This window comes from Pelecanus crispus, chromosome 12, assembly GCF_030463565.1.
Source record: "Pelecanus crispus isolate bPelCri1 chromosome 12, bPelCri1.pri, whole genome shotgun sequence".
Classification (NCBI taxonomy): domain Eukaryota; kingdom Metazoa; phylum Chordata; class Aves; order Pelecaniformes; family Pelecanidae; genus Pelecanus; species Pelecanus crispus.
Window position 1 is genome coordinate 804779 of NC_134654.1, and position 15939 is coordinate 820717.

At 58.6% G+C, this 15939-nt stretch overlaps 1 protein-coding gene across 1 annotated transcript in view; it reads right to left on the minus strand.

Moving 5' to 3' along the window:
- Positions 1 to 3054: 3054 nt before the first annotated feature.
- Positions 3055 to 15939, minus strand: part of RAP1GAP2 (RAP1 GTPase activating protein 2) — a 79316-nt gene continuing 66431 nt past the window's right edge. The window contains exons 12-25 of the mRNA XM_075720095.1: positions 15326 to 15409; positions 14094 to 14194; positions 13333 to 13462; positions 12934 to 13089; positions 11598 to 11669; positions 11095 to 11181; positions 10688 to 10822; positions 6593 to 6730; positions 6109 to 6227; positions 5675 to 5788; positions 5064 to 5181; positions 4551 to 4677; positions 3194 to 3270; positions 3055 to 3075 (exon numbers count right to left, since the gene is read on the minus strand). Of these exons, the coding sequence (XP_075576210.1) occupies positions 3055 to 3075; positions 3194 to 3270; positions 4551 to 4677; positions 5064 to 5181; positions 5675 to 5788; positions 6109 to 6227; positions 6593 to 6730; positions 10688 to 10822; positions 11095 to 11181; positions 11598 to 11669; positions 12934 to 13089; positions 13333 to 13462; positions 14094 to 14194; positions 15326 to 15409 (1479 nt within the window). The remainder of the gene's footprint in view (positions 3076 to 3193; positions 3271 to 4550; positions 4678 to 5063; positions 5182 to 5674; positions 5789 to 6108; positions 6228 to 6592; positions 6731 to 10687; positions 10823 to 11094; positions 11182 to 11597; positions 11670 to 12933; positions 13090 to 13332; positions 13463 to 14093; positions 14195 to 15325; positions 15410 to 15939) is intronic.

Sequence of the window (15939 nt, forward strand, 5' to 3'; positions counted from 1 at the left end):
GTGTCCCCACTGGTGGTTATTGGTACTTACGAGTCCTACAGAGCGCACTCAGTGCCTGTGAAACTGTTCTCCGCCTTTTCCACAACGCGTTTCCCCCCTCAATCTGTTTTTCCTCTCCCATTAGGGCTACAGCCTTTTCTTTTCAAAGGGATTTCCCCCCTCAATCTGTTTTTCCTCTCCCATTAGGGCTACAGCCTTTTCTTTTCAAAGGGATAAATTGCACGCACGGGTGGGAGCCCCTGTCTGAATGCAGCAGTAAGGCTGTCAGCCGGCACCATGCAGAGCCTCGGTTAGCAGAGCCGGTTCCGCTCGGCTTGGCTTTGCCTGGCCCTGGTGGAGGGGACGGGGAGCAGGGGAGGGGATGGTTTGCTTCCACGAGCACTCGCCCCCACAGCGAGGGGCATCCCTGGGGAGCAGCCGCAGCCCCGGGCCGGCGGCCCTGGGAATCCCTCCTGCGGCGGCCGCCTGGGGCTGCTCCGGGGCGCACAATGCTGCATGCGCCTCCTAAAACTCGCCGTCGGATAGAGCTCCAGCTGCGTAAAGTTAACTTTGGCACTCAAAGTTCTGTTTTCATTAGTAATCAGGAACTCAAAGAATTGCTTTCATGGAGATCGAGAACCTTGTTTCATGGGGCGTTTTGCAAAGGTCGCAGATTGTGGCAAGGGGGAGGAGGGAGCATCTCTGCAGCATTACCGTGCATCTTTCAAAAAACTGGTAAGGGAAATCTATGAGCAATGTGAAATTCATGGACAGACCAGTAAACTTTAGACAAAGCTCCATAAAAGAGCAAAAGGATTTCTTGGCATGTTGAGAGAGGTATTTTTTGGAAAAGGGCGTTACAGGGAAGTCACCTTGCAGAATACATAATCCTCATCTTTTAAAAGAAACAAAAGCACATTCAAAAGCAGAGGGACAGATTCTGCAAGGGGTGGAGCAGCCTAATGCCATCCAAATCACTGGAGTTCTATGTATTTGCTTGCCTGTCGATCCAAGCCATAGGGTAAAGCAGAGCCCACGGGGTAAATGCACTCTGCGTACCAGTTCTGATATTTAAATATACTACAGCTTTAGCTTGGGTTAATCTTTTCCAGGCCTGCGCTCAGAGTTTCAGGCAGGGAAAAAGCAGGGAGGCCATATAAACCATTTCCCGAGCTGCCGAGAGAGGATGAGTTGGCCCCGGCCATCGGCTCTGCTGCCCTGGCACCGGTTCGGACGCCCTCCTCTTGCGCCAGGAACTACGTCGGCATGGGGGGAGAGGCTGCACCTGCCCTAAAAGTTGTGCAGTGTGGATAGCGAGCTGGAGGGGGGAGGCAGCAGGGGAGCGGCTGGTGAGCTGCCCCACGCCGGGAAGAGCTGCCCGGGCCGCACCGTGGGGGGAAATTTTGCCCCGTAGACTGCAACGGCAAATGGTGGAGCGGGGAAACTGCCCCGGGGCCAGGCAAACGCCAATTTTGCCCTGACCATCTACCCTTCCGAAAAACAAACACAAAACCCGCCTGTTTCCTCACGGATAGCTGCAAATAAAGAATGGAGGCACCCGAACCGTGCAGGGGGCCCATCCTGCTTCCCCTCCGCCCGAGAGGAGCCGGCAGGCTGGGAGCGGGGTGCATGGTGCCCGCCCGGCACCCGTCAGCCGCAGCACGCACAGGCGCCCGTGGGGTGGCACGGCACGGCACGGCGGAAGGGACCCGGCCCTGGCTGCACGCGTGTGCCCGGCGGTCGGGGACGATCTCCTCCCGCGGCGCCGAGGCAGGGAGCGGCGTGGGGCGTTTGCTGGCAGCGGGGGGTTCACCCGGTGGGAAGGTGGCTGGGTCCCTGTCGGGGCAGAGATCGCGGCAAGGTGAGAGCTTCTTCCCGGCGCAGCGGTGCAGCCGGGAGGTGAGGGCACCTCGCTGCCCGTGGACGGGGTGTGCATTTTCCCACAGGATGTTGAAGAGTTTTCCCTTTGTTGAAACAAAAATTCTCTGCAAGGAAGAAAAAGATAAAAGTGTCGGAGACTGTGGAAGGAGAATATTCTCGCTCCTGCAGCGACGGCTACGAAGTGCCGGTCCCAGGGAGGGAGCCAGAGCCGCGGCAGTGCCCATCCTCGAGACAAAGCCACCCACCGCCCCTGGGCCGGGAGAGGAGGAAACAGCGAGGGGCTAAAAATCACGGCTTTTTGAGACCCATGCTTTTGGAAATGGAAATTCCTCTCATTCTGAGTTTTATTGGCTCTTCTAGGAACTTTATTGGCTCAGCTAGGAACTTCCTCATGAAAACCCTGATTTCGTGACATAGGAAGACTCCAGGAATTGGAGCCCGTGAGAAAACCAGCAAATAAATTCCTCATGGCTTGCAAATGCCTCCTGTGTGAAAGCACCCACTCGTGCTGGTGGCTCGGCGCGTGGGCAAAGCCGTGCTGCCGGACAGAAAGTCCCCCAGCCACCGAGAGCCCAGGCTAATCGCGCTGCACTCCCTTCACCTCCACTCGTAAAATCCACCTCGTAAACTGTTTCCGTCTGGTTTTTTGAAGGGGTAAGGACACCAGCTCTGCTTTTCCACCCCCAGTGCACAAAGCAAAGCACAGCAAACTTCATCCTCCCTGCAGAGATGGGCACAAGCGTTTCACAAAGTGGTTAACTGGGAAAAAATGAAACCTACGGGGCTGTGGCACATGGTCCCTGAGAGCGGGTGGCCAAAGCACCGTGCGAGCACCTAAAAGTGCTCCAAAAGGAACACGTAAAGCTGCACGCCGGCACCGGCAGGCACAGACCCCTCTGTCATTAACCTCTATTTTTTCTCACCCAGCGCTGCCCTCATCTTACGAAAGCGTTTAGGATGCTTTCAGATGTATTATTGATCACGTATTTAATAATAAACAGTGCAATTAGCCGATGTTAGCGATACACACTTGACCGCAGATGAGACAAGCCATTTGGCACAGCACCGCGTTACAAACACTCACCTTTTACAAGTTCATGACTTCTTCCTGCTAGTGGCTCTGAATGGAAGAACAGAATACGGGTTGGGTCGCAAAGGAAAGGGGCAAGAAATCAGGAAATCCCTTCCCCTCCCTCACCGACTGCCCCGCGGGCTCTGCCTCCCGCTCCGCAGCGCCCGCAGCCCCGGAGCCCGCCGCGCCGCGTGCCTGCAGCCGGGCAGGGCAGGATGCGGCCGCGCTGCGTCTCGGCCGGTGAGAGCCACCGGCACCTACCGTGCTGGAGCTGCTGTGGCTGAGCTTGTCGAAGCGAAACTTCAGGTTTGACCTTGGAGAGTTCCTGTTCTTTACATCTGCTGGAGGGAGCGGAAAAGCACAGAAGAAAAATAATAATTTGTGAACAAAAATATTTGCTGTAGCGGCTTCAACAGACTGTCACAAGTGCTACCAATATTTAGTCTATCTTGGCTGAATGTTTGGCAAAATCTGTACGTTAAATGTTTTTGATGGAACAAATTGAGGCTTAATTACATTTCACAGTCTTTCTACTGGAAATGCCACTGAAAAGGCTACAGAAATGACTGATCTGTATAATGTATGGGTGGATTTCCATGTTCTTGGCAGGAAAAATACAAAATAAACACTTTAAACATGAAAAGGGGCCAGTTTAGTAGTTCAGAAAATCACTAATGAAATAAGGAGGAGGAGCTGTGGGGTGCCGAGATACAAAAAGCCAGCCAGCCTGCACTCTGCAGCCCAGCTCTTCCCCGCGTTGTTCCCAATTACGGAGCTGTTCAGGGTGGATTTGTGCCTCCCCGGCTGTTTCGCAAACAGCTCCTGAGTTCATAACGCGCGTTTTCGTTGTGGTGCCTTCCGGCAGGCACGCTGCTGCAGGAGGAAATTAAAGCCGCGGGGATCTGCGGGCGAGGGGCGAGCGCTGCAGACATCCCCCAGCCCAGCACCGCCGTGCCGCCACCAGTGCCGTCACCGCAGGACGCACCGACGAAGGGCCATTCCTGCCAGTTTTACCCTGTTGAATTGCACCTCATTTTGCAAATCGTCCCACTGAAACGCACGGAGTCGGGGGCAGAGTGAGTGAGCAGTAGGGGCAAGGGAGCCAGGACCAAGGGAAGCTGCTTGTTTATGAAATAATTTGTGAGTCATGGCTCGGTCCTTGGAGACAGGGTTTCCACGACTACTGCACACGTCTCGGGGGAGAAGGGAGGAAACAAAGCCACAGCTGAAGGCACCTCTGCGCTCTAATTTAGAAGGGAAACAAATTCCCCATGGAAACACAGAAATAAAGCACGTGGGGCCGCCTCTCCAGAACAGCCCTGTCGGGACCGGGGTTTCAGGAGGAGCGAGGGCTTGTCCCGCATCCTGCGGGATGCCCATCCTGCCAGGGCGAGCACGGCCACTGCTTCGCCCCATCGCCTTCAGCAGCCGCCTGCAGCCCGGGCGAGGCTGGGGAGGGGGTCTTCTCCATCCCAGAGCCGCAGACCCCATCCCGACCCGCTGCTGTGGGACCCCGGGGGCTTCCAGGGGCTGCGGGACCCCGGGGGCTTCCGGGGGCTGCAGGAGCGAAGGCAGAGCCGGTGCCTTCCCCCAGCCCTCCCGCGTCCCCGCGACCCACCTGTGGGGCTCCTGCTCATGATCACGGGGGTGGCCGTGGCCCCCACGCTCGGGCTCTCGCTGCCGGGTGAGGCGCTGTAGACAAACACGTCCTGCTTGAACGGCGAGGCCGTCGACGGCTGGCTTCCCTGCACAGGGAGAGACCGGGGCACGGCTTTCTCTCGGGCAGCCAGCTTTTCTCCCCGCGCCCTCCTGAAGCCACGTTGCACCCCTGCTCATCCGAGCCCCACGGTGTGCCCGCTCGCGGGAGAGCTTCTCCTGACGGAGCAAGCGGTGCGCCACGCGCTGTCCCCGTGCACGCCAAGGCTCACTGGGGTGTCCCACGGGGCACCCTGACCCTCCTGCCCCCCGCACCCGGGGACGGGATTAAGCCCCTCGATGTCAGTGGGGAGGAGGCAGCTGGGGGGGCCGCACAGAGCCCACCCGAGGGTCTGGGGGCAGCGGGAAGCCGAGGGGGGTGCGGAGGCGCGGGGTGCCGAGCCCGAGCGCGCCGCGGGGCGGGTTTGGTGCCTACCACGCTGTCGTACTCCTCCAGGGTCTCGCTCTCCCCCGCCGTGCTGCTGAAGCTGCTGGTGCTGGAGGAGGAACGGGAGATGTTTGACCTCCCGTTCTCTTTCAGCTTAATAAATGGCCTAGGAAGAGAGGCGACACAAAACGGAGAGCACGTGATTGCTCACTCGGAAAGCTGTGTCCTTCAGGCTACGCCAGCGGGGACAGGCCCTCCCGCGCACCCCCAAGCAAAGCAGCTGCCATAGGGACAAACCCAGTGGGGTGTTTCTCTAAACAACCCTTCCCAAGAGCACGGGATAAAGCAGCTGGTGGGTGCCACCAGCAGAAACCCGTGGGTCAGGCTGGCTCCCCGGCGCAGGGAGCGAGGGAGGATTTGGGCAACTTCTGTCAAATACTGCTCTTTGCTCCTCTTCTTTTTAAAGACGTCTATTTTCAGACCGTAAAGGAGCTGTGCTCATGAATCACCGCACTCTTTTTTTTTTTTCCTCCCTTAATATCAAACTTATTTATAGTAAAACCTGGAGATGGTTTTGTTTGACAACGTTCCTGATGGTCTGTCAGCGACAGGGTGACTCGATCTCCGGTCCGAGGAGGAGGGGGCTCCTCCGGGCTCACCTGTCTTTGTTGGGGCATATTTCAGGGGAGCTGGGGTTGGACGAGGTCTCAGACTTCATCTCTTGAGAAGAATGTCCCAAATCTGGCGTCTTCTGGGCTCCAGAAACACTGTCGCTGAGGGCACAAAGAGACACGTTGCATGAGTTACGCAAGAGACTTAAAAAGGATGGTCGAATTATACTCCCTAACACGAAATGCTAAACTGTGAGAGTAACAGATGCTCTCTGGATACCACCGCTTTGATTTAAAACAGAGGGAAGGGATCCAAGGCACCATTCCCTCGAACACGGCAAAAGCGGCTCTCCTTGCTGGCTTGTGTGGAAAGGGGAGGCTGTGCCCCAGGCAAGGTCTCCATCACCCACCAACAGCTTCTCCAATGTTTAACGTGCAATAGGGGCTTTTAACCTGAGCGACCGGGGCAATGTCAAACTCACCACCTCGTCCTGCTCTCCGCCTGGCTCTCAGACCCTGTGTGCAGGCGAGGGAACAGCCCCGAACGGCGCTTGATGGGGCTCCTGGACTGGTTCTTGGCAGCAGCTGCTGGTACGGGCGGCTGAAAGCACAGAACGGTCCAGGCTGGAGAGCAAAGCTCCCTCCTAGAAGCTCATAAGACTAAAGGTCCTACGAGGAATTTGCTGCCCGCAATCCTCAGCCTGCGCATCTAGAAGATATGTAATGCCAGAATTTCTTCTGTATCTCCTTTGTACTTTGGGGCTGAAAACCCCAGGAAGCTAATCTTCGTTTTTTCCACAAAACAAACCCAACTTGAACACAGCACGCACAAAATCACGCTCTGCGCAAATCTTCTCCTCGCCCTTACATTCACTGCCTCGCAGGGGGCTGCCAGACTATGTCAGCACAGTGCAGTGCCAGGCTGGGGAGGGAGGGATGGACAGAGGGACAGCGGGACGCGCTCACCGAGAAGGTGGTCTTGGTCACCTCGCTGCTGTTGTGTGCGATGCCCCCGCTGAGGCTGCCCGGGATGCCGCCGCCGTGGTGCTTCTTCTGGCTGCCCACCATCGTCTCCATGGAGTGGCTGCGCACGCGGATGGCTCTCTGCGGCCGGAGGGGACGGGGGACAGCAGGTCACCACCGCCCTGCGGGGCGCCGACCCCAAACCCCCTCCCCAGCCCCGGGTCCCCCCCAGGCACAGCGGAGGCGCGCGGTCCCCCGCCCCGAGAGCCGGCGCACACCGACAACGATCCCACCAGTAACAGCGGCGGCCGCTGCTCCGTGCAGCCTGAGGGTGAGCTGCCCCTCGGGGAGCCGCGCAGCCGAGACAAGGTTGGGTTTCCCCCCGCCGCCCCCACGATGCCGGGTGCGAGGGCCGAGGGCTGCAGCTACGGCACCGGGAGCAGCAGACCCGAGCCCCAGAGCACTGCCTCCCGCCCCGCCTGGCCGACCTCCCAAGCCCCTCAGCAAGAAGGCGGTGACCACAGCCGGGTCGTAAGCCGGCGTTCGGATGCACGCAAACCCCCTGGACTCGGAGAGGACGGGTCCCGCGAGGAGACTCCTGCCCTGCCTGCTGCCTGCACCTCTCCTGCACGCTGATGGACTTCACCAACCTGCTCTGAAACACCCCCAGAGCTGGAGGCTTCACAGCCTCTTCACAAAAGCACTTCTGTTCTTCGGCATGCTTATGCTTGAAAAATACATTTAGCCTGAACCTCTTTGGCCCAGCCACCCCTATAACGGACCCACAAATAAGCCGCGCGGCATCGTCCCCGCAGCGGTCACAGCATGGTCGCAGGCTCTCCCTGCTCCCTTCCGTCTTCATTTCTCCAGACCAAGCAGCCCCCTGACCTCACTCTTTTGATGTCGGCCCCGCTCTCCAGAGCTCCGGGCACGCTTTCCTCCGGACCGCCCTCACCTGGGCCACGTTGCCGAGTCTGGGCGCAGCTTCCAGCCGAGAGCCCGCCCGCACTCAGTCCTGCCATGCCATGTGCCAGCGCCGCAGCCCGGCGCGGCTTCTCCTGCGGCATCCCCACCGCCGCTGCAGCAAACCAACAACCAGGAGCGCTGCTGCACCAAACTCCTCCTGCAATCCAGTCCCTCGGCCCAAGCGCCCGTGGCCTCCCCCCAGCCCAGGCTGAGGGCTGCGCTTCCCGCGCAGCCTCAGGCACCTCGCTCGCTCGGCAAAGCACAGCCTGTTCCCAGCTGCCCCGAAACATCCGTGGCCGGTTTGGCACAGGCTGGTTTTTACAGGAGCGCAAGGCCTCGTGCCCTTGTTCCCTCCGGCTGCCCCGGAGAGCTGGAGCACCGCCGGAGCTCCGCAATGCCCAGGGATGCCCACGGCTGGGCACGCCTCGCCCGGGCACGGAGCAGAGGCGACGAGTCCAACCCGCCTCCGCAGCAGAGCCCGGAGGCGTGCCGCGCCAGGTCTGGACACGACGGGGAATTGCAGCCCCCATGGAGCTCTCCACATTCCCGGGAAAGGGCCAACGGCCGGGCTCTGCCAACGTCGTTGGCACAAGTTGGGGAAGAGGACTGCAGCAACCTGTTTCGACTCAAACTGTTGCAAGCAGAGCTGCGCATAGCAGGGGCAGATCCGAACACTCATCTGGGTGCTTAAAGAGGACCTGAGCTATTTTTAAAGTCTTCTCTCCGTTGTTGTCCCAAGCACTTACAAATACGACCACGAGATCTTTTGAAAGTCTGGCACACGCTATGAAAAGCAGCAGTGAAATGCACAAGTTAAAAAAAAAAAATCCGTACCCATATTTTAATTACTGTAGTCACCATAGTAACGGGAGCCCAAACTGGACTGGGATGCCGGCGTGCCAATTACAGGGAAGCTGTTCTTTGCAGCCATTCCCTTTGAATTGCTGCTGCGCTACCCGCCGCGCCATGGCTACCTCTCCTCCAGCCCCTTGAATCCCAGCTCAAGGTAAAGAGATTTTGGAGGATGCAAGCCATCAAGGGCCAGATTTCCGGAGGTGCCCTGCAGCGTATCGGTGGTGCACAGGCACCAGCGTGCTGCTGGCTCCAGGGGTTACTGAGCTGCAGGCGGACCTGCACCGGGGTAAGCGGGAGCCACAGCCCCGAGCTCTCACCGAGCCCCAGCCCGCGCCAGGGACCGTGGCCACCCCGACAGCCCCGCGCTGTCCCCTCCTGCCCATCCAGTAACAAACACCAAGCAAGAGTCCATCAGACCTCATTTATTAGGGTCAGCAATTCATACAAAATTTGACAGCGTTTGCAAATAAAAGCAACCGGTTGCTTGTTTTGCTGCCAGCAGCGCCGGCGGGCGCTTGTGCCACGCAGGCAGGAAGGTTCCTGCCTGGGGCTGCCGAGGCTGCGGAGCTGTGCGGGGCACCCCGACACCCCCTCCCAGGGGGGCTGGCCACCGGCCCCTTCCCCCACGGCGGAGAGGTGACGGCACCCCTCTCTTGCTCAGAGCCCAGCAGAAACAAGCTCTGCTTTCCTCTGAGCAGCTGGTCCCCACGTCTCACGGCCGGGGAGGAAGGGGCTGCGGGCTGGGTCGTGGGTGTGAGGCACCGGGCAAAAAGAAACCGTGGGGATCAGGTCTCACCCCCTCCCAGCCCTCTGATTTACTGTCTCTCCCCCGTTCACTCTGACAGCGCGCGGTGGAGGGCATAAGCTAGGATGCAGCCCAGCAGCGCGGTCCCGAGGCGGCCGGGCAAATGCAGCCCAGCCCGGACCACGGAACTCACTGCTTGCCCCGGCACACCCTGCAACGCCAAGAGAGCAAAGGCCACTTACTCGTACACAAAAAGCATGCAAAAAAATCATTCTTTAACATCAGCATCTCAGAGCCTGAAGTGCATGCTGTGATGTGACTGCCCAGCATCTCAATTTCTACATCTCTTGCACCTAAAGAGGGCACACCTGAGCCTCCACCCACCCTCACCGTGGGGCTGGGGGGCTGCGCACCCCTCCTCTGCAGCCGTCGGGTGCGGGATGGGGTGGCAGCTCCTACCACTGCCCATTTCTCTATACCGTGGAGAAAACCGCGCCTATAAGCTAACCGCAGGAGCTGTCTCCGTACAGGCGCAGCCAGGGCAGCTCCCCAGCCCAGGATGGCGATGGCCACCCCGCAGCAGCGCCCGTCCCCGCTGCAGATGCAGCTGCAAGGGCCTTTGCCAGGAGCAGGATGGGGAGAGGCGTGGGGGAGCTGCGCGGGCTGAAGCGCGGCCACAGGCATCACCCGCAGCAGGGACACCGTGCCCTGGTTCGGGGGCCCTGTTGAACACCCACCCGTGAGCGCAACCCGGAGTTACACGTGCCGGCCCTCCCCAGCCACCTGCGCATCGCTGTCATGGGGGAGCCTCTCCGGAGACCGCCAGCCACGGCTCATCCCCGAGGCTGAAGTGCTGCCCCTCCACTTTGAGCGACGGCCCCCGCTGCCCAGCTGGTCATTGTCCCTACCTCCAAGGGTTGCTCGGTTTCGTCCACATCATTTTATCTCATTTCTTTTTCTCCTCCCCCCTATTCTGCTGACCCGCTCTCCCTTCTCTCCCCTTACACCCCCAATGCCCCCCAGCACTCACCCAGCACCGTTTCCCCTCTCCGCACCCAGCACCTCTCGTTGTGGCTCCCATTTAACACGACAACCACCTCCCACCCGTCTGCGGCAGCATCCTCCCCGCCAGCCCCACCCCGCAGCCCGGGGACACGAGCAGGACCTGCCCTGCAGCAGCGGAGCCGGACCACGGGCACAGCCCGCGCCGGGATGCTGGCCCTGCACCGAGACCCCTCTGCAAATGCCAGAGCACGCTGGCAGGAGAGGAGGTGCGCGGGGGCTCTGAAAATGTCACCCCGATGGCAGCACTTGCCAGCACCAAGCCGCGTCCGCCTGCGCCTGCTGGGACCAGCTCTGGTGTCGGCTGGCTGAGCGGGTGCTGGTGGCGGTGAGCTCCTCCCTCCTCCCGCTGCCCTGCTCTCGGGGACACCTCGCATCCCCCAACACCACCCATCCACATCTTTCACTGAAATGCTTTTTGCCAGCCCTGGCTGCATTTTCACTGCTGTTGGCAAGGGGCGGGGGTTTACCTTGAAAGACTCCAGAAAGCCCCCGTGACCCCCGTTCTCCAGCTTGTCCTCCTCGGGCCCCAGCCCCAGCATGGTCTGCGTGTGCCCGTGGAGCTCATCGTGAAGGTTGTCCAGCAAGGCGGCCCGCGTCCGGTCCTGGGGGAGCGAGAACGGGCTCAGCCGGGGGTCCCGCGGGAGGGGGCAGCGGTGCTGACCCGCAGACAGCCAGCTCGTCCCCCCGCCAAGGGCAGCAGCGGCCCCACGGGACCCCGTGGCCATCAAGTGCGCCGCGACGCGTGCACGCTTTGGTCGCTCGTCCCTGCAAGCGCTGACCCAGCTCAGCCGGGGAAACGCGGCTTTCAGGAGGAATTCCGAGAGCCTCCCTGCACCCGCCGCAGCGCTGGGCAGGGATGGGTGGGCGGCGTTACCTCCAGCTTCGCAAACTTGTCCGACTTGCAGCAAGCGTTCTCAGCGTTGATGAGCTTGGTCAGCAGGAACTCCCGGAACTCGGGGCTCTGCGGGAAGAGAGGCAAGGTGGAAAACACCAGTCAAACTCTGCATATCTCTGTTACCGGCGCTGTACCAAGCCAAAACCCGAGCTCACAGCCCCCTGCAGCCCCCTCCAGATGTGGGAGCATTGGTGGAAAACGCCGTACGGGCTCGGGGTGCCCTCCCGCACCGGCCATCCCCCCCACACCGACACGGGTGCCCCGGCAGCAGAGCCGCAGCTGCCACCCTGCACGGGCGCGATGGTGCACGGCCTCCCGCCCTGCCATAAACCCCACGGGCCTCACTGGAAATCAAAATAAATGCATATAAATTCCAGAAGTCGTGTTGTCCCCGAGCAGACGTGCTTGGAAACATCTCAGACATACAGACACATTTTTTTTTTTTTAATGGCTTGGAACATGCTTCCCATCTCATCTCTTACTTTCTGAAATATGGGCGGGCTCGGCAGGGGTGGGCCAAAGGAGGGGACATCTTCACGGGCCGTGACAGACACCTGCGGAGCCAAGAGAAACGTCATTCCCACGGGCGCAGCCGCCCCTCTCCCGGCGGGCAGCAGGCGTGGGTCGGGCGCTGCCCTCCCCGGCCCCGCTCAGCCCAGGGGCCCCAGGAGCATCGCAGAGCCCGCGCCCGGCCGCAGGGACCGCTCCTCCCCAGCCCCCCTCGCTCATCATGCCTGCTTCCACGACAGGCCTGACCAGGCACGGCTTTTTACGTTTACTTCCAACAAATTCTGTTTTCATTTGCAGCTCCGAGCAATGTGCTTGCAGTTTGAAAAATTATGTCTTACTGGATCTCTTCACAGAAAACAGAGGGATAATAGGGCTTCTGCTACCTGCACTTGAGCGATGTGTTAGACGGGGATGAGCTGTTCTGAGGCTCTGTCCTGGTTTCAGCTGGGATAGAGTTAATTTTCTCCCCAGTAGCAGGCACAGTGCTGTGGTTTGGATTTAGTAGAAGAATGCTGATAACACGCTGATGGTTTAGTTGTTGCTCAGCACTGCTTATGCCAGTCAAGGACTTTTCAGCTTCCCCTGCTCTGCCAGGGCACAAGGAGCTGGGAGGGGGCACAGCCAGAACAGTTGATCCAAACTGGCCCAAGGGCCATTCCATACCATACGGCGTCGTGGGCAGTATAGAAACTGGGGGGGTTGGCCGGGGAGCAGCGATCGCTGCTCGGGGACTGGCTGGGCATCGGTCGGCGGGTGGTGAGCAATTGCATTCTGCATGACTTGCTTCGTATATCATTATTATTATTATCATTATTATACTGTTACTATTAGCATTACTATTTTACTTTATTTCAATTATTAAACTGTTGTTATCTCAACCCAGGAGTGTTTCTCACTCTCACTCCTCCGATTCTCTCCCCCATCCCATTGGGGTAGGGGGAGTGAGCGATGGCTGCGTGGTGCTGAGCTGCTGCCTGGGGCTGAACCATGACAGCTCATTCAAATGCTGAGCAGCATCAGAAATCTTTAGTAAATGAGCATGCTGTTATGCAATGAGCGTGCTATTGTACATGCGTATATTTTATACACATATGTATGTATACACACACAATGTAACAGTGCGTAGATAAATAAATATGTGTGTGTGTATATACGTACGTCTAATATACACATACCTATTCCAGTGAGGTATAATACTGGTCGTATCACCGAGCACACGGGCAGGGCAGCTGCCGGGCAGCCACCTCCAGACCTCGGCCTGAGATGCCGAAGCAAAAATCGGCACGTGCAAGTAGAGATTCCCCTCACCTTGTACGCCGTGTTATCTGCCTCGGGGTTCTCCACCTGCACAACAATGTAGGCGTGCAAGAAGTTGGAGGCGATCATGTCTGGGACAAACGGCGTGTTCTCTTCTTGGAAGATAATGGCCACGATGTCATTGCCAATGTGCCTCTTCCTCTGGAGCTACACGGAGAGGGAAGGCATTCGGTCGGCAAAGCCAGGTGGCTCTGCTCCCTCGGGAGCAAACATCGGCTCCCGTGCACGGGCTGCCGCACGCCGGGGAGCCCACGCGGCTGCCGCCCGCGCCGCCGCCCGCCAGCCGAGGATGCCGCGGCGCTGGGGCCCGGCGGCTGGCGGCGCTGGGCAGGGCGGCACCAGCGCTCCCCGGCTCAGGCGCTTCTGCGCAAGGAAGCTCCTCTCTCTTACTTGTTGTGTATCTCCTTCGGTAAACGGCAGCTTTGTAGAGACGTGAAACATTATCTCCCTGTCCCTGAACACCGTGTACACAGACTCTGCTCCCGTCTGCCCGTGGCTGACATCCAGACCTCCTCGAAAACTGGAGACGAAGGGAAAGTCGGGGAGAAATGAAGAAACATTAATTGAAAGCTTAGCAGAGCCTGCCGGCGGCTGTCAGGGGACAGGGTGATAGAACAAACCAGCTCATTTATCTTTATCTAGTAGCGAGCAAACGGGAAAGAACAAACCGTGCGTCATGTATTGTAACTAAGCATGGCTGTCAGCAGTCTGACATCCAGGGTGCGCGGCAGAGCCGTGCCGGCCGGCCAGAGCTGACCGCAGCCATGGGCGCCAGCCACGGGACCGGCGGTGCCGAGCGCTGCGGCGGGGCTGCCCGCGCCTGCCAGCCCGCGGCCCTCACCGGCAGCGGGGGTCTCTGCCCGCACCACCGGACAGGGCACATTTCCATATAAAGTTCCTTTCATCTATAGCCAGATTTTCTCACAACCTCAAAACTGCAGGAAAGGAAGTTTTTCTCTCTTAGCAGCTCCAATTTTTTTTTTTGAAAACTCCCCCAGCTTCGAAAAACAAGCCAAAGCTATATTTGCTTCTGCTCTGTACATCCCGCTCATGAGTGAGATGACTTCTGTTCTCACATGGTAGATATTTTTACATATGACATGGTCTCTCATTAGATGTGTTTGTAAAGTCATTCCTTTTATTTAACTTACCCTTTGAAGTCCTGGAGTGTTATGGTGTCTCCCAGAAAACTTAGGAAGTTCTTGAAGGCAGTGCTCTCTTCATTATTGCCAAACAGCTCCTCCTCTTGGGTCTACAAAACACAGGGCGCATCCTTTGAGAGCCCCAGCCTTGCCCGTTCCCAGCAGCCAGCCAGCCCGCCCGGGCTGTGCAGCGCCTGCTGAACCGGCTCCGGGGGAAGGAGGAGGGTCTGGTCATGGCTCCGTCACCGCAGCATCGGTCTGCCTGCTGGTCACCCTGCTCTGAGCATCTTCTTAAAATCAAACCTTGCAGACGTGCCACAGCGACAGAGAAAGGAACCCGTCCCGCCCCGGCTCTAGCGGCGATTTCTGCGCAGGCCACCCCTCCCTGCCCACCCATCTCCTGCCACTCCTGCCCCGCGTGCAATCCCCAGGGCCGCGACCAGCCCCTCGTCCCCGGGTGCCGCACGCAGCCGCAGCCCGCCCCCGCCTCCGCTCCCCAGCTGGCACCACCGCGCTCCGCCACCGGCACCGGCCGCAGCCCGCTCAGCCACCAAGGCACCCAAAGGCAAAGCTGCCGAGAGCCACTTCTGACCAAAAGCAAGGGACCTTAGAACAACGTACAGGAAATAGCAAAAAAAATTGCAAAATAGCAAAAAAATTGGAAATAGCAAAAAAATTGGAAAATCCAAGTCTTAATCATCCCTTGTGTGCCATCTTTCAAAACAATGAGACCTTAATTATGGTCTTGCATGAGTTACTCAACCCAAAATAAAATGCAACATGTAAAGATAATTAGAGTGCCTGTCAGAATAATCTTCAGTGAGTTATAAGACTCAGCCGCCTCTGCGCTCCCCATCCGGAGTCCCTCGGCTAATGACAGCACTTTCAGCGAACGCATGTCTTCATAGCCCACAGTCCTCTAAGACAAATGTAACTGTTTCACTGTCTAAACATATATCTGATCAAAATACCATGCCTGCTAAAATCCATTTTCATATCCACTTTTCCCTACGGCAGCTTGTGGGCTGATTTCCATACTGAATTTTTTCAGTCGCGTCATTTTTTAACAAGTCAGGGAAACATCCGGGCAGTAAGAAATGCATTATTAGTGAGGACACGCAGTAACACAACGTGCTGCACGTGACAAAACGAATTTCAGCTTCAGGGGTCCCACACTTGTGAAACGCAGAGCTCCGGCAAGCAGGGATGCGCTCCACGAGAAGAGCACAGGGACTACTCACCTGCCTGAACTTCTGATAGATCACGCCGAACTTGAACGTGTTGTTGACCTCATGTTCATCGTAAGACACTATCATCTGGGATGCCTGCAGTGAAACAAAGTACACGTTAGGACAGTTCAAAACACGACATCCAGCAGAGCAAACCCTGCTCGGTGCGCGCCGCTGGCCGGGCTCACAGCTCTGCTCGGCACGCTCGCCATCGCCCGCGGTACAGCTCCTCGCGGTGGGCAGCGGGGAGAGCCCGCCGGCGCTGCACAGGGGTACGGCACCGGCGGGGCAGCGCCTGAGGGGGCGGGAAGGGGGCAGAAGCCAAATTTCCACATAAATAGGACAAGAGTTGTCAACAGCGGCCCCAGTTTTGGTTATCGGCATCCCTGCAGCCTCCGCCACCGACAGTCCACCTGCATGTCCATGGGCTTCGGGTGGGCACGAGCTGCGGCCCCGGCACCCAGGAGTGGCAGGGGGCACGGGGAGCCCTGACCTCTCCCAGGTTTTCCGGGGGAAGTTTGGGGCCCTTTGGGTGCAGGTAACAGCAGCTGTGACAGCACCCCAGCTCCACAGTCCCAGCCTCGCTCTGTGGGGACCCTGACAGAGTCGTTTGTCTTCCCCATCTG